Genomic DNA, 23,450 nt, shown 5'->3' on the forward strand with positions numbered 1-23,450 from the left:
CTGGATGTTCTGTGTGAGTACAGAGCTGGAGTTTGCTAATTTTAAGTCACACAGAAATGTGGATGTTGTTCTCAGCCATGTTCTTTAGTGTTTAGAAACAGGGCTTCAGATCTTTAGCTTTGGGTTGGGGTATTTTAATCTCATTGTATTCATGTTGGAAAAAAGGGAAGCTGAAACATCACAGCTGCAGAAATATTCAGACCCAATACAGTGGAACCCAGCCAACATTTTCATGTGGGCCCCATGTGGGTTTTTGATGAGCTGTCACTTGGGCCCTGCAAGGGCAACCCAAATGGGGCCCAGAGAAATTTGTCCATCGGCTCAACATGGGCCCCATGCGTGTTAGCCCAGAAGGGTGACTGATGGGTCCATGGTGGGCTCTAAGTGGGGCCTGTATAGGTGTTCTTTATATGGGCCCATTTGATTCCCAAATAGGTGTTAAAAATGTGTCCCAAGTGGGCTACAAAAAGGACCCTGGGTGACAGTGGGTGAGATTCGGGTCCCATTTATTAATTTCATCATTGATTTCTGTGGGTAAACTTAATGTGTGCTTAAACTTACTATGGAAAATCCACTGTCAAACCTCATTTCAAACCTCAGGAAACAGGAATAACAGAATTCCTAATGTAGAATAGTTCACTGGTGGGTCTATGCAGATTCCTCTGCTGCTCACCTACAAAACAGTAAAGAAAGAGAAGACAGAAAAGGCAATTTAGTACATTTTAAAATACTACCATTCACAGCAGCATCTAAAAAACATGCATCAATATAATTAAGACGTATCCTAGAATCTCATCAGTGAATTGTTCCCACCTCTGCCTCACACAGTAATAACTCATGCCGGGGGACCAGTCATGGAATCCAAAAATTATGAATCTAACAATTAAAATATCAACCTTGCGTCTGAACTTGACTCTTAAATGAATATTTGGCTATTACCAAAAGCCAGTGATTAAACAATGATTCTGATCAGCTGAAAGATGTAAGTCACACCTCGGATCAGGGTGGTCCAGAAAGTTCAACACACTGCAACTGAAGAAAACATATGCAAATAGAAAAAACACCAGCAAATTAAGAAAACATCTTTATGAGGTAAACAACATGAGCTGCAAATCCTCACAACACAACCAATTCATTTACACCGCAAACAGCACAGAGCACAAAATAAATGTTTCATGGGAACACCAACAGGTGACGACCCCGGGACTGCTTGTTCAGTGTCTATTGATCAGTGGTGGTGTTGATGATCTGAAAGGTGAGTTTTTTGTTTATTTGAACATTCTGATCATGATTCCTGGCTTTGGCAGTTAACATAATAACGTTTTACAGTTAATTGTGCATTTCATCAGATTATTTAGGATAATAATATCCAAAAGGCCAATAAATCATAAATAAACAATGATCAAATAAACAAACACTTCACCTTTCAGGTCGTGTTTCCGTGTTTGGTTGCGTCGTGAGGATTTGCGCGTGTTTCCGTGTTTGGTTGCGTCGTGAGGATTTGCGGCGTGTTTCCGTGTTTGGTTGCGTCGTGAGGATTTGCGGCGTGTTTCCGTGTTTGGTTGCGTCGTGAGGATTTGCGGCGTGTTTCCGTGTTTGGTTGCGTCGTGAGGATTTGCGGCGTGTTTCCGTGTTTGGTTGCGTCGTGAGGATTTGCGGCGTGTTTCCGTGTTTGGTTGCGTCGTGAGGATTTGCGGCGTGTTTCCGTGTTTGGTTGCGTCGTGAGGATTTGCGGCGTGTTTCCGTGTTTGGTTGCGTCGTGAGGATTTGCGGCGTGTTTCGTGTTTGGTTGTGTCGTGAGGATTTGCGGCGTGTTTCCGTGTTTGGTTGTGTCGTGAGGATTTGCAGCACGTGTGTTGTTAAACTGATAATGGTGGGTTTTTCTATTTGCATGTGTTTTCTTCAGTTGCAGTGTGTTGAGCTCTCAGCACTGTATAGATGCCTTGAGGATCAGTAATTTATAAGATATTTTTTCGTTTCAGGGTGGAGAATTCCTTTAATTAAACAGAGGCAAAAACAGTGATCAGGATAATATGATTAATTGTGCAGCTCTAGCTACAGGTTATATGACTTACACTTCCGGCTGTACTGCACTCGGATCACGGTCCTGCTGAGCTCTCAAAGCACGGTTCCTTCTGTCTCTTGCATTTGTGAACCATTTACCAAGCGCTTTCTCCAGCTCTTTCTTACTGACAGTTTTCAGCAAAAGGTTCTGCTTCAGGCTTCCTGTAAAGCACAAAAATTAATATAAAGTAGAGCACGCTACTGCCAGGGCACAACCCATTAATTGTATACATGCAAGTTACATGAGCATAAGACTATTAGTCCAAAACAAAACGACTAAAAATCACAAGGTTGTAAACACCTTCTAATCCACCATTTACCCAAACTGTTAACTGATCTGAGTAAATGATGTTAAATTATCTTTAGCATAATCATAACGTATAATTTTTAGTATGTTTATAAATGATATAAATATGCACTTTTTTTATCACCTCTACCTATTTCACCTAAATCACATTAAAATAATGATAAGTTTTGTCACAGTCTCCTCAGAGTTTTTCTCTGTGTATTGTTTATACACATGTTATAAAGGCAGTAAAGAGAAAGAGACTCCACAGTGCTTTTACTGTTTCACCCTCCTGTTATCATGAGGACACTACATGGAGAAAACACGGGTGAAAATGGTTTCCACATTTTAGTAGACAATTTCCCAGTTATCTGCTAATCATTAAGGATGTTCAGTTTCTCCACAGGTGTTTATTTTTGAGGTAAACCAATTCACTCTCCACACTGACCTTCTTTATATCTTGCCTGTAACTTTAATTACCACACAATCTTTCAGAAGTTTACATTAAATAAAAACAACAGTAAAATGTGCTTACTTTAAAACAAAAGATCATTTCTTACCGTGACAGAGAGGTCAGGTTCTCCAGGTCAGGTTCTCCAGGTCAGGTCAGGTTATCCAGGTCAGGTCAGGTGCTCTATGTCAGGTTCTCCAGGTCAGGGCAGGTCAGGTTATCCAGGTCAGGTCAGGTCAGGTGCTCCAGGTCAGGTCAGGTGCTCCAGGTCAGGTTCTCCAGGTCAGGTCAGGTCAGGTGCTCCAGGTCAGGTTCTCCAGGTCAGGTCAGGTCAGGTTCTCCAGGTCAGGTCAGGTCAGGTCAGGTGCTCCAGGTCACTTTCTCCAGGTCAGGTCAGGTGCTCCAGGTCAGGTTCTCCAGGTCAGGTCAGGTGCTCCAGGTCAGGTCAGGTGCTCCAGTGGTAGTGAGTGATAACCGTTTGTTCAGAATCAGAAGGCGGGAACACAGGAGCCAATGGGAGACTCTGTGAGCTGCACAACCGATTTTTTTTTTTTTTAACTAAAGTTAATATGTTATTGTTAATATATAAATTTTTTGTTTCAATCATATAAAACATGCAAAAAACATAGCAATTGAATTTATCATCAATTGAATAATATAGCTAAATATAGCCCAGACGTGACCCATACAGGGCCCTCAAATAAACAAAATGGGCAACCTAACTGGGGCCCACAACCCTGACTAAACTGGGGCCCACATTCAGCCCATTAAAGTGCCCACTCTGACCCCATGCCCATGTGATGCCTATATAACCCAGATAAAACCCATGTGGGGGCCACATGGACATGTTGGCTGGGAAGCTCCAAGTCTTTACAGATATCACAATGAACTTACATTTGGCTTCCACCTGGGAATCATTAAAGTTTCTGTCACATTTTAGTGTAAAACCCTCTATCATTACACCTTACTTTACAGTTTCCTGATCTTTCTCCTTTAGATGGTCCTAGAAACACCTCAGTATCAGCATCTCCATCTGCTTCAGTGCTTTTGGGCAGTTCAGTGTCTCTGAGTTGCAGCAGTGATGGAAACCCAGCAGTGCTGAACTACACCTGGTACAGAGAGAACGGAGAGCAGATAGGAACCGGAAACCATCTCACCATCAACACCACTGATTCTCCACACAGTGCTTTATACTACTGTAGAGCTCAGAACCAGCATGGAGATCACAACTCTTCTATCCACCTGGATGTTCTGTGTGAGTACTTACAGAATGTAGATACAAGACCTTTTATTTTGACCTCAGTACCTTACATAATATGCCAGTATTTCTTTTCTCTTGTGGTGCTTCAGGAACTAGCAATGTAAGAGATCTCACAAAAACTTTGTCATTCACTTTCTAAACTATTTGGTTGATTCCACAAAAGTATTATTGGTTCCTTTCAACAGATTCATGTCTCATGTAAACACTTGCACTGATTTCCAGGATTGTTGAGACCAGGTGTTTCACTCGACAGCAGAAAGCAGAAGGAAACAGGATGCTAGTTATTATCTCACTTGAGGATAACAGTAAGGAGTATATCTTGGCTTGTTCCAGGTTGCACATTTCTAATGGGAGATATTGCTGAAAAATATAATCAGGAAGGAAAGACAGTGCAGCACTGAGGCCACAAGGCAAAAGTAAATCATTTGTCAAATATTTTACTACAACCAATATTCTAGTAGAACCAGCCCCTGTGACATTTCATTATATTATCTTATGAACCAGCAGAGACAGATATGTAGAAGTGTATCTGTCTCCAAGAAACCTGGATGAAATCTACCATCTGATTTTCTTCACCACAGAATTTTTCTTGCACTTCTCTGTACTTTCCACATAACAGGGAAATACCAAACGTTTTTATGTCCTCATTTTGTAAGTTTTGAAATTCTCCAACATGTGTGTGTGTGTGTGTGTGTGTGTGTGTGTGTGTGTACACAATGCAGTAATACAGAAATGTACATGTGAAAAAAAGACGTTTGTGTTTTATGTTATTTGTTATAAGGTTTTGGTTGTTAGTGAAGCTCAGTGAAGCTCAGTGAAGCTCAGGGAAGCTCAGTGAAGCTCAGCCACACAAGGGAAAGTGAAAATCTTGGAGCCTTGAGGTTTGACCCCCTTTACAAGAAACCTTTTGTTGAGCGCAAGGTGTCAGGTCTTTGTAACAGTCAATGGTGAATCTGTAATTGTAGATTGTCAGACATCTTCAGGACAGAGGAGACTGCTTTACACTTTGTAGTTTTTCTGTAACATGACAAGACGATGTGATTTGTTTTGAAATGAACTTTATAACATTAACAAAGATGATACTTCTCTCAGGAACATTTTATATAAATACTTATATCATGTGATATCAGGATAGGTGGGTGCAAATGCAGTTATAAAGCATTTTATTAACAAATCAAACAAATATTGCAAGTTCAAATCAAATCCAAAATCACATCCATAACCCCGGTTGAGGGTTAGACGATCAACAAACAACATAAATACATGTGAAAACCAAAATTAGATCAACAGCCAGGAAACGAAAACATGGAACAAAGGCTCAGTTTCAGCAGATTTCTACACACTGAACAATACTTACAGAAAACAAACTGACACAAAGGGTCATATATAAACACAGCCTTGGGCTGGAGCTGAATCCTGTCAACATCAGGCAGGAACATGATTGGGTTGCTGCCTTGTCTGGAGGGTGGAGGCCCCAGTGCAAGAAGACAGGGCAGACGGCGATAAGGGCGTAGTGTGACATTTCACATGCATGCTGGTGCTGAAAATTGTTCAATCAGGGCAGGACATGGAGGAGACAAGATGGCGACCGGGTGGAGGTGTGGGTCTGGAAAGGAGATGAAGGCGGGTGGCAACAGCTGGATTAAGAGTGGAGTGCACATGGTGGGAAGTTTGGAGGATTCCAGAAGCGATGTGGAAATGGATTTAAAGCAGCAGGAATTGAAAATCGAGGCAGTGGAGGTAATGAGGGGAGTGCAGTTAAGAACAGGAAAAGAAAGAAAAACTGTTATTGTTCTGCAAAGACAACAAGCAGTAGAAAAAGCCATAATGAAAAAACTTTAAATGTTTAAGTCTTTAAATGTAAAGAAAATAGCATGGAAGAAACTGAAAAGGATCTAATGGAGGTAAATAAATTCTCATTTATATAATTTATAGCTGCAGTAGTAAATTGTTCAGCTCAAACAGAAAGCAGTACGGAAAGATTCCAAATGATTGTGAAAGCAGCAGCAAAGTATTTGAAGTTAGAAGGAACCAGTATGGAGACAGTATACGATAGACTTAAGCCACAAGCAGGAAACTCCCAGACAGCATGTTGTGCTTCTTAATGGTCCTGACAATAAAAGGAGTTTGATTGCTAATAGGCAGGGATTTAAGAAGTTCATTCTGTATCAAGATAAATGTCCAGATATAAGATGTATTTGAGTCACGGTTAAATGTTACATCACAGGGTAATATTTGCATTCCATCTAAATCACAACACTTTTGTTTGTTTGGAGCAGAAATGCTTTACGGCATGTTGTTCAGTGGCGCCTCATCCTTCCTAATAAAGCAGGATTAGCAGCAGCGGATGTGTTTGTGCCTCGTTATTACAGTAATAATGTAATGTCTAGACTAGTGTATCAAAAGGAAGGGGACGCGTACCCTGGACTGCGCACTTAGTTTAGAGACAGCGATTAGAAAGACCCAATTTAATATAGAGGTTGTATTCAGGGGGTGTTTGATATTGTTATGCGAGGAATCTGGAGGCAAAGCCGAAGTGAAAGCAAATGACAGTTTATTTGAGACACAGGGCAATAACCAAACACACTCGCCGTAAAGGGTGAATAATCCGGGGGGGCGCAGTGGCAGCGCGGTCCACGGTGCATGAAACACAACAAACAAGTAGTCGGTGTATGATCCACGGTGCGCTTGGAAGAAGCGCGGCGTTGAACAGTCCACGGGAAAGCGTGTGACGGGCAGCAGAACCATGAACAATAACTGACAAGGTGTGAGTGGAGGTGAGGGGTTTATATGGGATAGGTGATTGCGTGATAAACGAGGTTCAGGTGTGTATGCCTAGTATGTAGGGGATGAACTACGAGTGGGCGTGGCCCGCACAGGAGAAGGAGCAGGTAGCTCCCTGACACCACCCCCTCCCCCAGGGGCGGCACCGACGCCCTGACCCGCGACGAGGACGGCCCCTACCCGGGCGCCGGGCGGTGTGGGTGAGCCGTGGAACTCCACCAACAAAGCCGGGTCCAGCACGTCCTGCCGGGCCACCCAAGACCGCTCCTCTGGACCGTACCTCCCAATCCACGAGGTACTCGGCGACCCCTGTGCCGTCTAGAATCCAAGACCTCCGCACAGCGTAAACGTCCGGCTGCGCCACGACCTCCGGCTGGACGGACGACGCGGGGCCACCTGGGGGACGAGAGGAAGGCGAGACACACGGCTTCAGCAGGGACACATGGAAGGTGGGATGAACGCGGTACCTGGGCGGCAGCTCCAGCCGGTAGGACACGTCGCTGATCCGCCTGGAGACCCTGAAGGGCCCGATGTACCGGGGGCTCAGCTTACGGCACGGCAGCTTCAGCCTCAGGTCCCGTGTCGACAACCATACCAGATCCCCCGGGCGGAAATGAGGAGCCTCAGACGCCTGGCGTCAGCGTGCCTGCGAGTGCTGCGGAGGGCCCGACGCAGCTGGGTGTGTGCCGACTCCCAGACCCGGTTGCTCTCCGAAACCAGGCGCCCACCGAGGGCACATTGCTGGGCTCGTCCGACCACGGGAACAGGGGCGGCTGGAACCCCAGCACGCATTGGAAAGGGGTGAGACCTGTGGAATCCTGGCGGAGCGAGTTCTGGGCGACTCAGCCCAGGGCAGGAAACGAGCCCAGTCCTCCTGGTCTTGGCTGCAGTAAGTCCTCAGGTACCTGCTCAGCTCCTGGATCTTCCGTTCCGCCTGGCCGTTTGACTGCGGGTGGTAACCAGACGTCAGGTTCACCGAGACCCCCAGGAGCTGGAAGAAGGCCTTCCAAACCCGAGACGTGAACTGGGGCCCACGATCAGAGACTATCTCCTCCGGGAGACCAAGTTCCTGAAGACATGGGTGAACAGGGCCTCAGCTGTTTCGAGGGCGGTTGGCAGGCCCTTGAGGGGAACAAAACGGCAAGCCTTGGAGAAGCGGTCCACCGCTACCAGGACGCACGTGTGTCCCCCTGACCGTGGCAGGTCGGTCACGAAGTCGATCCCCAGGTGCGACCAGGGGCGCTGCGGGACGGGGAGCGGCACCAGCTTGCCTACGGGTAGGTGTCGTGGTACCTTGGACATGGCGCAAGTGGCACACTCCTGGACAAATCGGGTGATCTCCTCCGTCATCCTCGGCCACCAGTAACGCTGCCTGGATGAGTTGAACCGTCCTCTTCTCCCTGGGTGGCCCGTGCCAGGACCCTCGTGAACCGACCGCATGAGCCCCGTCGGCAGGAGGTGGGGACAAAGACACGTCCTCTGGACAGCCCTCGGGACCCGGCTCCTGGAGAGTAGCTGAGCGAATCTCACGGTCCACGTCCCAGACGATGGGCCCCATGATGAGTGCGGGAGGAAGGATGGGGTCCGGATCGCTGGGTTCCTCAGGACCGAACACCGGGAGAGGCGTCGGCCTTACCGTTGGCGCCCGGCTCGGTAGGTGACGTGAAACCGGAACCGGGTGAAGAAGAGGCCCAACGAGCCTGCCTGGGGTTGAGCCTCCGGGCCTCCCGTAGGTACTGGAGGTTCTTGTGGTCGGTGATCACAGTGAATGGGTGCTCGGCGCCCTCCAGCCAGTGCCTCCACTGCCCAGGGCCATCTTTATGGCCAATAGCTCACGGTTGCCGATGTCGTAATTCTGTTCCGCAGCTGAGAGCTTATGCGAGAAGTAAGCGCGGGGTGGAGCTGTGGCGGGTCGCCTGAGAGCTGGGAGAGGCAGCCCCACGCCGGTAGAGGAGGCATCGACCTCGACCACAAATGGGATCCGGGGATCAGGATGACGCAACACAGGGGCGAGGCAGAAGCGCTGGCGAAGCTCGTCGAAGGCCTCCTGAGCCGCTGGGGTCCATCTCAGGGTTCGTGCTTTACCCCTGAGGAGGGTCGTGAGGGGTGCCGTGACCTGGCTGTAGCCCTGGATGAACCGACGATAGAAGTTAGCAAAGCCCAGGAAACGCTGGAGCTCCTTGATCGATTCTGGAATGGGCCAATTTCTCACAGCCCTCACCTTGCCTTCATCCATCTGTATCCCCTGTGCACTGATCACGTAGCCCAGGAACTGTATCTTTTCCAGGTGGAACTCGCATTTGGAGAGGTTGAGATAGAGCTGGTGGGAACGAAGTGCCCCTAGGACGTCGCGCACGTGACGATGGTGCTCCTCCAGGTTACGTGAGTAGATCAGGATGTCATCGATGTAGACCATGACACACTTCTGGAGGAAGGGCCGGAGCACCTCGTTCATGAACCCCTGGAACACGGCTGGAGCGATGGAGAGGCCGTACGGCATGACCCGGTACTCGTAGTGCCCTGAGGGTGTAATAAAGGCGGTCTTCCATTCGTCTCCCTTTCTGATGCGTACCAGGTTGTATGCGCTCCGGAGGTCGAGTTTGGAGAACACTCTCGCCTCCCTTAGGTCCTCCAGAGCTGAAGGTACGAGCGGGAGGGGATAAGGGAGAGGGGCGATCTGGGCGTTTAGCTGCCGGTAGTCAATGCATGGTCGCAGACCCCCATCCTTCTTTCCCACAAAGAAAAAGCTTGAGGCCGCCGGTGAAGAGGATTGGGTGATGAACCCCTGCTGGAGCGCCTGTTGGACGTACTCCTCCATAGCTCGGTGTTCCAGAGCGGACAGGGGATAAACACGGCCCTTGGGCAGCTTGGCTCCAGGAAGCAGGTCGATGCAGCAATCCCCGGGCCGGTGAGGGGGGAGACGAGTGGCTGCTTTGGCACAAAACACATCCTCGAACGCCCGGTATTCTTTTGGAATTTCCGCCGTGGTCTTAGTAGTGGCCTCCTCTACCCTGGTGGCACCGACCACGGCCTTAGGGGCCCGTGTGGGGAGCCGGGAGAGGCAGTTTTCCCTGCAGTGTGCGCTCCACTCCAGAATGTCGCACGGGTCCCAGGAACACCGCGGGGCGTGTTGTTGTAACCAAGGCCGTCCCAGGATCACACTGACGGTTGAGTCATCGAGCACCATGAACCTGATGTTTTCACGATGGAATAGCCCCACTTGGAGGGTGACCACTGGCGCACAGTACTTCACCCAACCCCTCCCCAGTGGGCGGCCCTGGATGGTCTGGACGGCTAAGTCCTGGGAGCCCCTCTCTCGGGGGAGCTGCAGGCGGTTGAGGCAGGCTTGGGAGATGAAGTTCCCTGCTGATCCAGAGTCCACCAGAGCACATACGGAGACAGATAGGTTTGGAGTTAGAAGCATCACAGTGAGCTTAGACAAGGGAGATATGTCGGCGGGGAACTCAACTGTACTCACCGCTGTGCGAACAGGACGTCTGGTGCATCTGGCAATGGAATGGCCTGGGTTACCACAGTACAGGCAATTTCCGGCGGCCAAGCGGCTGTTTCCCTCCTGGACAACCTTTGCGAGCCCAGCTGCATCGGTTCGGTGTCGGAATCCGTGGTGGGTCCAGGATGGGCCCCTGAGGGATGGTGTAGGGGCGGGCATGCCGCCAGCCGCTGCGAGAGGCCGATGGATTTTCCTATGAACTCCTCCAGTCCCATTTTGTCATCATAGATCGCCATCGCCTGTTTAATCTCTGGTGAAAGTCCCACCTGATATATGCTCAGAAGCGCCGACTCGTTCCAACCACTAGATGCCGTGATGTCATCACTCCCCTGGCGCAGACTGAGCAGCTGGTCGGCGGTGGTTAGGACCCAGGCGGCGCTGAAAACTTCCAGGAAGTGCGCGGTAAACAAAGCATAGGCGTTTAGTACCGGGCTTTCCGAATCCCACAGCGATTGTGTGCCCGGTGAGGAGTGAGATGAAGAACGCTACCTTGGACCGTTCGGAAGGAAACCGCTGCGGTTGCATCTCTATATAGAGGTTAACCTGGAGCAGGAAGCCGCGGCACTCGACGCTTCTCCCGAAAACGTTCCCGGGAGCGCCATGGGACTGCCGGTGACCGCGGGGGGGTTTGGTCGAGCCGCGGCTGATGGGAAGGCGGCTTGCAGCGCGGCGACGAGATCCTGGACCGGGTCGGAGGAGCGGCTGGGTCCGGTATCCATTTCCAGGTAAGAGCCGGAAAATAGCTCTCTATTGTTTTCGTAAGGTCAGTTATTCTGTTATGCGAGGAATCTGGAGGCAAAGCCAAGTGAAAGCAAATGACAGTTTATTTGAGACACAGGGCAATAACCAAACACACTCGCCGTAAAGGGTGAATAATCCGGGGGGGCGCAGTGGCAGCGCGGTCCACGGTGCATGAAACACAACAAACAAGTAGTCGGTGTATGATCCACGGTGCGCTTGGAAGAAGCGCGGCGTTGAACAGTCCACGGGAAAGCGTGTGACGGGCAGCAGAACCATGAACAATAACTGACAAGGTGTGAGTGGAGGTGAGGGGTTTATATGGGATAGGTGATTGCGTGATAAACGAGGTTCAGGTGTGTATGCCTAGTATGTAGGGGATGAACTACGAGTGGGCGTGGCCCGCACAGGAGAAGGAGCAGGTAGCTCCCTGACAGATATTGAAAAGGCTTATGATATGTAGTGGAAAGAGGGAGTGCTAAGAAAAGTTGACATGATGGGAATAACAGGAAGGATGTAGGAATGGATAAAAGATTTTAGACTGAATAGGACAATACAAGTCAGAATAGAGAATTCATCCAGTCAAACACATTTCTGACAGAACAGAACTCCACAGTGTATGTTTTTAGTTACACTCCTGCTGGACGTGTCAAACCCTGTGTTCTGACTGTGGTTGTTTGCCTTCTGGATTTATTCTTCATTTGTTTTGTTGCGAACGTTTTCTGTGCTCTGTTTTCTCTGGACTTTGTGCTCCTTGTTTTGGAATATTTATATTTTTGTATTTTTTTTTCTCTTTTGTGCTTCGGACATTATAATAAATACCATGAACTTTACCCCGACTCCCAGCTGGTCTCTGCATACACACCCCTGCTGCAGAAACTCAGTGTTCAGTCTGAACAACTTTTTTTTGCTTGATAATATATTCATTCATAATCTACTGATGTATAATTTCATAAAAAAATTAATTCACTAATTTACATTTTCAATTGTGTTCTAATTGTAGCTTCAGGTGTGAATAATGTCTCTGAGCTGATTGGTGCTGCTGTTGGTGTATCAGTAATGATGATGCTGTGTGCTGTATTCCTGTATGTGAGGTGTGTTTGCTGTACTTTCATTACTGTAGGAATACTAAAACTAAATACTCAGTGAAAATTATAATAACAGATGGAGATGTTGTTCAGTTGTTTGTTTAGAAAACTGACTCCTTCTCAGTCTGGACGAGGAGAAGCAGCAGGACACGATGTGGTTAGTGTGAAATTTTATAAGACCCAGAGTTTGGAAAATATTTTGGTGTTTCTTGACTGATTGAATTTTATTTGTCGTTGATCTTCACAGGCTGTATATCAGGAAGACGATGATCAGTGTGCGAATAAGAATGCAGCTGGATCATCAGAGCTTATTTACTCCATTTTTGTGTTTCCAAATGGGGATGGAAGTGAAATACGAGGACTTTCTTCTCTCACTGCTGAATATGCGACCATCAACTACGGCTCCGACATGGAACATCAACCAGAGGGAGGGGACACGGAAACGGCCATGGAAGAAGTTCAGGAAGAAAACAAAAACAATATTGACAGTAAAAATACTCATGAGGAGGTAATTTATGGAAACATCACATTTCAGCCAATGATGGAAGAAACTCAGCTGGATTTAAATGAGGATGATGAAGATGGAGAAACACAACCACAGACTGGAGAAAGAAAGAATGAATTTGAAGGTTTTTAAGCACATTTAAAGGATATTATTCCTGATAACATAAAACCCTTTAATGTTCAAACCACTTGCTCAGGTTTACAAGTCAACAAAGGAGAAGATGTAAACTTATATGTATTGTGTGGTGAAGTAAATAACATATATATATTTCCTTCATGCTTCGAGCTCACTTTAAAAGAATAGAGAACAAAAGTCCAGATGGAATTGTGTGGTGTTGAAAAATGGAATGGAATCCATGTTTGTTGAGGATTCCTTAGACTGCCCAGAATAAGTTCCAACCTTCCCTTCTCCAAAACAACCCCAAACCATGTGTGAGTGTGAGGGTGAGGGGGTCTGATCACATCTTCTCTCCTGTTCTCCCACTTACACAAGTTCTTCTGGTAGAAACACAAATCTCCCATTTGGACTCCACAGAACTTTCTTCCTGAAATTCACTGTACAATTCTTGTGTTTTTGTTTTTTTGCTGAATTTGCTGTATAGAAACAAAATGAGCATGTGTCTCAAAAACCATAAAGACTCCTCACTTTTTATGGACCAAATACCTTTTCCAGCTCTAATCACTACGCCTACTGTTTTAGGGAAAAGATGAATTTTAAAGCGATGTATTTGCAATAGTTTATCGTTTTAGTTAATTTGCTTTGATCAATACACACAAAAGCTCTCAATAACTTTATTTAATGAAGAATGTTATGGTAATTAATGTGGATATTACATTTTAATATATATTTCCTTAAATATGTCTATTTGTTTATTTAACAGGTAGTTTCTCCTCTCAATAAATTCCCAGAATGCATTTTGAGATTTTATACAAATCTCAGCTTTAATCTCTATGATTTGGTCATGAGTGCAGATTGATACGTTATGAGGACATTATTCATGTAATTCTGTATGATTATAAAATAAATAATTATCATATGAAAATACAAAAAACCTAGATTAAATATAAAACTGTAATTTAAACTATAGTCCTGCAGGAGGCAGTACTGCATCGATCAGTGCTTTCACTGAAGCTGATCAGAATCATCAGTAAATTAAAGTAAAACAAGTTTTATCAAGAATTATTACACATTAAAAATGACTAGAATTACACATCAAATACAATTTAGAAATGCTACTAAAGTACTAAAATATTATATATATATATAGTTTTATTTCATTTAAAAAGAATTGCTACAAAAAATAGAAACCAAAGAAAACGAAGTTGTGTGTGTGTGTGTGTGTGTGTGTGTGTGTGTGTGTGTGTGTGTGTGTGTGTGTGTGTGTGTGTTGGGAGATTATGATCCTGCTGGTTGTGACTGATTACTCTTGAGCTGAAGAAGTGGACCATTGAAGTCACAAAGGTAAGAAATAATGTATTTATTGTTTATTTGTTTGTTTGTAATTTGTAGAAATTGAACATTTGATTGGAAAGTTGTGAGTTTAAACTCTGGCCTGCTGTTGGGCTCCTGATCATGGCCCCAAACCCCCCACAAGTTCAGTGTATAAATAAGTCGCTGTGGGCCTCTGACAAATGCTGTAAATATTTATTTATTTATCTTCTTTTCTTTCCATCTCCACATTTATGATTCTTCTCTCTGTATATTTGCCTTCCTGTCAGTCTCTGTGTCTCCCTCTGTCTCATTACATCTCACTTTGTTTTTTATTTTCCCTTTTTTTTTACTTTTTCCAATTATTTATCCATCTGTGCTTTTGAGAAAATCTCAATCTTTCCATCATATTTTGTATTCGGTGAAAGACGGACAGAACCCAAAGCCCAGTCTGCATCTGATGTACTGCAGGTCATCACTCTCTCTTAAAGGAAGGAATATAAATCAGAGGCCATGTGTGGGAGCATGTGAGAGAGCAGATTTATCAATCATGTAGCATATTATACGTATCAGAGAGGGCAAGCTGTCTCCGATTCAGGATGGTGGCAGGGCAATAGCAAGCTGAATCCACAGACATTTTCCAGAAAACGGTGACACACAGCACGTGTCAGTGCACTCAGGCATCACTGGCTACAGATCAACATCACCCACCGGTGACAGAGAGATTTTTCCCTTCCGGTTTCACTAAACAATTCTATAGTTGGTTTGAAGAACATGAACGCAAAGCCCTGCAAAGGCTGGTCAAAACCGCCCAACGCATCACTGGCACCAACTACCTGCCATTGAACACCTTCACCACAGCAGATGTCTGTGCAGAGCTCACAACATCATCAAGGACTCTTCACATCCCAGTCATAAACTGTTTAACCTCCTTCCATCATGAAGGAGATACAGGAACATAGCACCAGAACCAGCAGGTTCAGTGACGGATTCCTTCCATCCACCATCACCATCACACTACTGAACTCTACACTACACCGTTAGATCACTGTATAAACACTGTATATAACTTCTATACAATTATACATACAATGTACATATTACAGTATATCTTTTATACTCCTCGTTCTCCACATATATTGTGGTTTACATGCATCTGCACTATTTTATTTGTGTATCTTTATATCCTTTCTGTACATTCTGCCCAACATTTTACATTCACGTATATGTGTATATAATGTGTGTGTGTGTATATAAATATATAGGCTGTAGCTGTGCAGAGACGTGTGGACATTGTTGAGAAGTACAGAGAAATGGTTCTAAGATTATGGCATTGAAAAAGAAATGTGCAAGCTGAATAAACAAGTCTACTACATATATATATATATATATATATATATATATATATATATATATATATATATATATATATGTGAGGCTATACATCGCCTTAGAACCATTTATCTGTACTTCTCAACAATGTCCACACGTCTCTGCACTGCTATAGACTTTATATTTATTCACTGTACAGATGTTTACTTAAACAGTGAGGAAAATAAGTATTTGACCACTCTGCTATTTTGCAAGTTCTCCCACTTAGAAATCATGGAGGGTCTGAAATTGTCATCGTAGGTGCATGTCCACTGTGAGAGACATAATCTAAAAAAAAAATCCAGAAATCACAATATATGATTTTTAAACTATTTATTTGTATGATGCAGCTTTAGAGATTTGGCAAATTCAGTTTCATCAAGTGACAAAAGATCAACAATTTGTTAATCTTTTTTTTTTTTTGCCAGTGCATCAATAAAAACACAGCCATTATGGATGCACAAGCCAGTGCATTCTTAGTGCCGGTCCCAAGCCCGGGTAAATGGGGAGGTTGCGTTAGGAAGGGCATCCAGCGTAAAACATGTGCCAAATCAAATATCACGGATCACAAATGAGAATTTCATACCGGATCGGTCGAGGCCCGGGTTAACAACAACCGCCACAGGTATCGTTAGCCGACAGGGTACTGGTGGAAATTGGGCTACTGTTGGCCGAAGGAGGAGAAGGAGAGGAGGAACACGTCTACAGAGACGGCAGGAAAAGGAGAAGTGGAGGAGAGTGGAGGTTAGGGTTGGTACTTTAAATGTTGGTACTATGACGGTAAAGGGAGAGAGGGAGCTGATATGATGGAGAGGAGAAAGGTAGATATGCTGTGTGTTCAGGAGACCAAGTGGAAAGGGAGTAAGGCCAGGAACATTGGAGGTGGTTTAAACTGTTTTATCATGGTGTGGATGGAAGAGAAATGGTGTAGGGGTGATTCTGAAGGAAGAGTACAGTAAGAGTGTAGTGGAGGTGAAGAGTTTCTGATAGGGTGATGATCGTGAAGGTGGAAGTTGAAGGATGATGATAAATGTCATCAGTGCCTATGCTCCACAAGTTGGCTGTGAGATGGAGGAGAAGGAAAGATTCTGGAGTGAATTAGATGAAGTGGTAGATGGTGTACCTAGGAAAGAATGGTTGGTGATTAGGGCGGACTTTAATGGGCATGTAGGTGAAGGGAACAGAGGTGATGAGGAGGTGATGGGTAGGTATGGTTTTAAGGAGAGGAATGTGGAAGGGCAGATGGTGGTAGATTTTGCTAAAAGGATGGAAATGGCAGTGGTGAACACTTATTTTAAGAAGAAGGAGGATCATAGGGTGGCGTATAAGAGTGGAGGAAGGTGCACACAGGTGGACTATGTGCTATGCAGGAGATGCAACCTGAAGGAGATTGGCGACTGTAAGGTGTTGGCAGGGGACAGTGTAGCTAGACAGCATAGGATGGTGGTCTGTAGGATGGTTTTGGAGGCGAAGAAGAAGATGAGGAGAGTGAGGACTGAAAGAAGAATAAGATGTTGGAAACTGAAGGAGGAAGAGTGTAGTGTGAGGTTCAGGGAAGAGGTCAGAGAGAGGCTCAGTGGTGTTAAGGAGGTGTTGGATGATTGGGCAACTACTGCAGGAGTGATGAGGAGGCAGCTAGAAAAGTACTTGGTGTGACATCTGGAAATAGAAAGGAAGACTGAGTGATGAGGAAATTAGGCAGGAGTACAAGGAGATACGGCAGCAGGTTAAGAGGGATGTGGCGAAAGCCAAGGAAAAGGCATATGAGGAGCTGTATGAGAGGTTGGACACTAAGGAAGGAGAAAAGGATTTGTACCGATTGCCAGGCAGAGGGACCGAGCTGGAAGGATGTACTGCAAGTTAGAGCAGTAAAGGATGGAGAGGAAATGTGTTGACTAGTGAGGAGAGTGTGTTGAGAAGGTGGAGGGAGTATTTTGAGCAGCTGATAAATGAGGAAAATCAGAGAGAGAGAAGGTTGGATGATGTGGAGTTGGTGAAGCAGGATGTAGATAGGATAAGTAAGGAGGAAGTGAGAGCAGCGATTAAGAGGATGAAGAGTGGAAAGTCGGTTGGACCAGATGACATACCGGTAGAAGCGTGGAGATGTTTAGAGAGATGGCAGTGGGTTTTGACCAGATTGTTTAACAGGATTTTGGAAGGTGAGAAGATGCCTGAGGAATGGAGAAGAAGTGTGCTGGTACCGATCGTTAAGCATAAAGGAGATGTGCAGACCTGCAGTAACTACAGGGGAATAAAGTTGATCAGTCACACCATGAAGTTATGGGAAAGAGTAGTGGAAGCCAGGCTGAGAGAAGTGGTGACCATCTGTGAGCAACAGTATGGTTTCCTGCCGAGGAAGAGCACCACAGATGCTTTATTTGCTTTGAGAATGTTGATGGAGAAGTATAGAGAAGGACAGAAGGAATTGCATTGTGTATTTGTGGATTTAGAGAAGGCGTCGACAGGGTGCCAAGAGAGGAGTTGTGGTATTGTATGAGGAAGTCAGGTGTGTCAGAGAAGTATGTGAGGGTGGTGCAGGACATGTATAAGGACAGTGTGACGGCAGTGAAGTGTGCAGTAGGAACGACAGACTGGTTCAGGGTGAAGGTTGGACTGCATCAAGGATCGGCCCTGAGCCCTTTCCTGTTTGCAGTGGTGATGGACAGGTTGACGGACGAGGTCAGACAGGAGTCTCCTGGACTATGATGTTTGCGGATGATATTGTGATTTGTGGTGAGAGTAGGGAGCAGGTTGAGAAGAGCCTGGAGAGGTGGAGATATGCGCTGGAGAGAAGGGGAATGAAACTCAGTAGGAGTAAGACAGAGTACATGTGTGTGAATGAGAGGGAGGGCAGTGGAGGGTGCGGTTGCAGGAGAAGAGCTTCAGAAGGTGGAGGAATTCAGGTACCTGGGGTCAACAGTGCAAAGTAATGGAGAGTGTGTTAGAGAAGTAAAGAAAAGAGTGCAGGCAGGGTGGAGTGAGTGGAGAAGAGTGATAGCAGGAGTGATTTGTGATAGAGTATCTGCAAAATTGAAAGGGAAAGTTTATAGGACTGTGGTGGACCTGCGATGTTGTATGGATTAGAGACAGTGGCATTGAGTAAAAGACAGGAAGTGGAGCTGGAGGTAGCAGAGCTGAAGATGTTGAGGTTTTCGTTGGGAGTGACGAGGATGGATAAGATTAGAAATGAGTTTATTAGAGGGACAGCGCATGTAGGATGTTTTGGTGACAAGGTGTGGGAGGCGAGATTGAGATGGTTTGGACATGTGCAGAGGAGGGACATAAATTATATTGGTAGGAGAATGCTGAGGATGAAGCCACCAGGTAGGAGGAAAAGAGGAAGTCCAAGGAGGAGGTTCATGGATGTGGTGAGGGAAGACATGCAGGTAGTTGGTGTAAAAGAGGCAGATGTAGAGGACAGGGTGGTATGGAGACGGATGATCCGCTGTGGCGACCCCTAATGGGAGCAGCCGAAAGAAGAAGAAGAAGAAGCCAGTGCATCAATAAACACAGCAGAGAAACTCAAGTTCAGTTTCAGTAGGAACAGGGCCTAGAGCGTCACCTGGGGCCCATGGGCCCATGATCCGGGCCAAGCTATTGTCTCGCGTCATTACCTCCAGGAGCTCTTCGAACAACACAGGCTGCGAGGAGTCCGTGAGCTCGCTAGCTTCCAAGATTTCTCCCTCCTCAGAGGAAGAGACTCGGAGCTCCGCGTTGCACGTGCCGGGAGAAGACAACGCCAGAGTGAATGCTTTCCTTGGGGAACAGGAGTTTGGCCCAACAGGGGAGGTTGGAGAGGACTCATTCGTCTTCATGCCTTCTGCTAGGTTGGCCTGCGAGCCCCACGACCTTCGGCGCCGCTTCACCTCGGCGAGAGAGGTACCTGAGCCTCGAGGGAGATCCCTCTCATCGAAGAGTGATCTCCGGGAGGGGAAGAGTGCGTATAGCCACATGGCTACAGCACGGATCGTCTCTGTTGAGCATGCTTTACTCCCAAACTAACAACACAAAGCCCATGTGTGTCTCCCCCTGTAATAAAACAGGGGAAGGAGGGACAAGAAAAGTTTGTTTGTTTTCTAGCCATGGTTGCACAGACTCACACGCAAATCGCTTACCTAAACAATCAGAAGCTAATGTTGCTACCATCGCTCAGCCATTTTGTAGCTTCCTGGTTTACATGACGTTGCCCGCTGATGACATCACGACTTGCCTACTGGGCGTATTTTACACGTGATTCAGAGCGTGGACACTGCGTTTTTAGGTGGAGTGTGTCTGATGGTGAACAACCACTGGTGCGACGGCGCGAGCATTGTTCCTCTTTCACGCTCCTGCACACCAAACCTGGAACTACTGACCATCAAATGTCGGCCCTTTTATCTACCTCGGGAATTCAGTTCGGTCATAGTCAGTGCCGTTTATATTCCACCTCAAGCGGACATGGACACTGCAGTATGGGACTTACATGAGACACTAACTCTTCACCAAACACAGCATCGAAACGCTGCGCTCATTGTGGTTGGAGATTTCAACAGTGCCAACCACAAGCGCGCACTCCCAAACTTTTATCAGCACATCACCTGCCCCACCAGGGGCGAAAGAACACTGGACCACTGCTATACAACACTGAAGAACAGCTACAAGGCACAACCACGTCCACCGTTTGGAAAATCGGACCATGCCGTCATCTTCCTTATGCCTGTTTACAAACAAAGGCTGAAACAGGAAGCTCCGGTTCAGAGGGAGGTCGCGCGCTGGACTGACCAATTGGTGGCCGCTTTGCAGGATGCTCTGGATGACGCAGACTGGGACATGTTCCGGCGCAGCTCTGATGACGTCAACATGTTTACGGAAGCGGTTGTGGGATTCATCGGGAAACTAGCGGATGATACCGTGCAGAAAACCACCATCAGAACGTTTCCCAACCAGAAGCTGTGGCAGGGACTAAGGACAATAACAGACTATAAAACACCATCTTCTAGAATGGTGAATGCGGACGCTTCTCTGGCAGACCAGCTAAACACCTTTTACGCTCGTTTCGAGGCTGCAGCTAACCACGCTAGCGGTGCTAGCGGCACAACCAGCGTGCATGCCGAGAGAGCCGGAGAGGTAAACACATTTACCATCTCGGAGCATGACGTGAGGAGGGCATTCAAGAGAGTGAATACCAGGAAGGCAGCGGGACCAGATGGCATCACAGGTCGGGTTCTGAAAGCTTGCGCTGACCAGCTAGCACCGGTGTTCACTGAGATATTCAACCTCTCACTGGAACAGTCTGTTGTCCCCTCATGTTTTAAACAGTCCACCATTGTTCCTGTCCCGAAGAAACCCCAGCTCGCCTGCCTCAATGACTATTGCCCTGTAGCCCTGACCTCAGTAGTGATGAAGTGCTTTGAGAGACTGGTCAGAGACACACTGGACCCATTACAGTTTGCGTACCGTCAGAACCGCTCTACTGAGGACGCCATTGTGCATCTCCCCCACACCATGATGAGCCACCTGGAGGAAAGAAATGGGAATTATGCAAAGATGTTGTTCGTAGACTACAGTTCAGCGTTTAACATCATAATTCCCTCCACACTTACCTCTAAGTTATAGGTCTCCAGTGGAAAGAGTGGACAGTTTCCGGAACCTGGGTGTTCACATCACACAGGACCTGTCTTGGTCCTGTCACACTAACACCCTGGTGAAGAAGGCCCGGCAGCGTCTGTACCATCTGAGATGCTTAAGGGACTTTAAACTACCCTCTCAGGTGCTAAAGACTTTCTACACCTGCACCATTGAGAGCGTTCTGACGGGTAGCATCACTTCCTGGTTCGGGAACAGCACCATGCAGGACAGGCGAGCCCTCCAGAGGGTGGTGCGTTCAGCTGAACGTACCATCCACACCAAGCTCCCTGACCTGCAGGACATCTACAGCACGCGGTGCAGAACCAGAGCCAGGAAGATTGTGAAGGACCTCAGCCATCCCAACAATGGACTCTTCTCTTTGTTGCGTTCAGGGAAACGCTTCCGCTCCTTGAAAGCGAACACAGAGTGAATGAGAAGGAGCTTCTTCCCGCAGGCCATTCGGTGTTTAAACCAGGAAACACCCAGGATCTAAAAGCTGATCCACTCTCTCCATCATCACACTTCTTCTCTGTACATACCTCACCTCTCGCACCATGTCACTTTAAACTCTGGACTTGCACAGCAAAGTGCACTTTATATTATTTATTTTATACCACACCATTCTGCACACGGACACTTTATGCACACGGCCACTTTATGGACACTCTGTACCGCACATGGACACTTACGGACGCTTACACCACACCATACCGCACACGGACACTACACTTACGGACCCTTACACCGCACCATACTGCACACGGACACTTTATGGACAACCCACCACTAAAATTGTCTATTGTTTACACTTTGGTACACACTGTTTACTGTTTCACCGTCTACTGCCATAAGGATTTTCTTTGTATATACATTTTTCTCTCTTTGATTACATACCTATTTTTATATATATCCTTATACCTTATATTCTACTTTATATAGTTTTTATACTTTATTTATCTGCTTTTTTCTTTCCCCCCACCCTATTCCCCTCTTGCCGGACCGTCGTATAAAGCATTTCACTGCATGTCTTACCCTGTATGTATGTGTATGTGATGAATAAAATTTGATTTGATTTGATTTGTCTTATTTCAGGGTGTGGTTTATATTTGGGGTGTGGTTTATAATGGGTATGGTTTGTATTTTGTGTGTGGTTTATATTTGGGGTGTGGTTTATATCAGGGTGTGGTTTATATTAGGGGTGTTGTTTATATCAGTGTGTGGTTTTTATTAGAGTGTGGTTTATATTACAGTGTGTTTTATATCAGGGTGTAGTTTATATTTGGGGTGTTGTTTATATCAGGGTGTGGTTTATTTCAGGTGTGGTTTATATCAGGGTGTGGTTTATATTCGGGTGTGGTTTATATCAGGGTGTGGTTTATATCAGTGTGGTTTATATCAGAGTGTGGTTTATTTCAGGGTGTGGCTTATATTTGGGGTGTTGTTTATATCAGAGTGTGGTTTATTTCAGGGTGTGGTTTATATTGGGGTGTGGTTTATATCAGGGTGTGGTTTATATTCGGGTGTGGTTTATATCAGGGTGTGGTTTATATTTGGGGTGTTATTTATATCAGAGTGTGGTTTATTTCAGGGTGTGGTTTATTTCAGGGTGTGGTTTATATCAGGGTGTGGTTTATATTTGGGGTGTGGTTTATATTCTGTGGTTTATATCAGGGTGTGGTTTATTTCAGGTGTGGTTTATATCAGAGTGTGGTTTATTTCAGGGTGTGGTTTATTTCAGGGTGTGGTTTATATCAGGTGTGGTTTATATTTGGGGTGTGGTTTATATCAGAGTGTGGTTTATTTCAGGGTGTGGTTTATATCAGTGTGGTTTATATTCGGGTGTGGTTTATATCAGAGTGTGGTTTATATTTGGGGTGTGGTTTATATCAGAGTGTGGTTTATTTCAGGGTGTGGTTTATATCAGGGTGTGGTTTATATTCGGGGTGTGGTTTATATCAGAGTGTGGTTTATATTCGGGGTGTGGTATGACAGGTGGGGTTTATATAATGGCCAGAGATTTTTCTTAAACTGATTTTACTGTGATTTTGACTCCAGTGAGGAGCAGTGTGAACAGTTTGATGTAACTGCAACACATTACACTGGCTTAGAATGATTTTGTTTTTAAACAAAACAAAATAACCATTTACATTCATTTGGAGAATAAAAGTAGAGATGAATTATAAATTGTGTTTTTGTATATTTCTGTTTTATGATTAAAAAGTAAAAGCAGGATATTATATTTTTCTTATTAAATAAAAATGAGTTGTCATTATTTAATTGAAATCATATACACATTTGTTTTATACATCATTCTTTTTTTTATAAACAAAAAAATTCACATTAATTTAACATCATT

General features: G+C 45.8%; 1 protein-coding gene across 1 annotated transcript; it reads left to right on the top strand.

Moving 5' to 3' along the window:
• The first annotated feature begins 10,932 nt into the window (after positions 1-10,932).
• LOC124400868 lies at positions 10,933-13,152 on the top strand. Its single transcript, XM_046872695.1, has 4 exons — positions 10,933-11,082; positions 12,099-12,189; positions 12,277-12,340; positions 12,431-13,152. Exons 1-4 carry the CDS (start codon positions 11,004-11,006, stop codon positions 12,818-12,820), a joined length of 624 nt encoding a protein of 207 aa, XP_046728651.1. The 5' UTR covers positions 10,933-11,003; the 3' UTR covers positions 12,821-13,152.
• The last annotated feature ends 10,298 nt before the right edge of the window (positions 13,153-23,450 follow it).

The sequence above is a fragment of the Silurus meridionalis genome, chromosome 18 (assembly GCF_014805685.1).
Source record: "Silurus meridionalis isolate SWU-2019-XX chromosome 18, ASM1480568v1, whole genome shotgun sequence".
Classification (NCBI taxonomy): Eukaryota; Metazoa; Chordata; class Actinopteri; order Siluriformes; family Siluridae; genus Silurus; species Silurus meridionalis.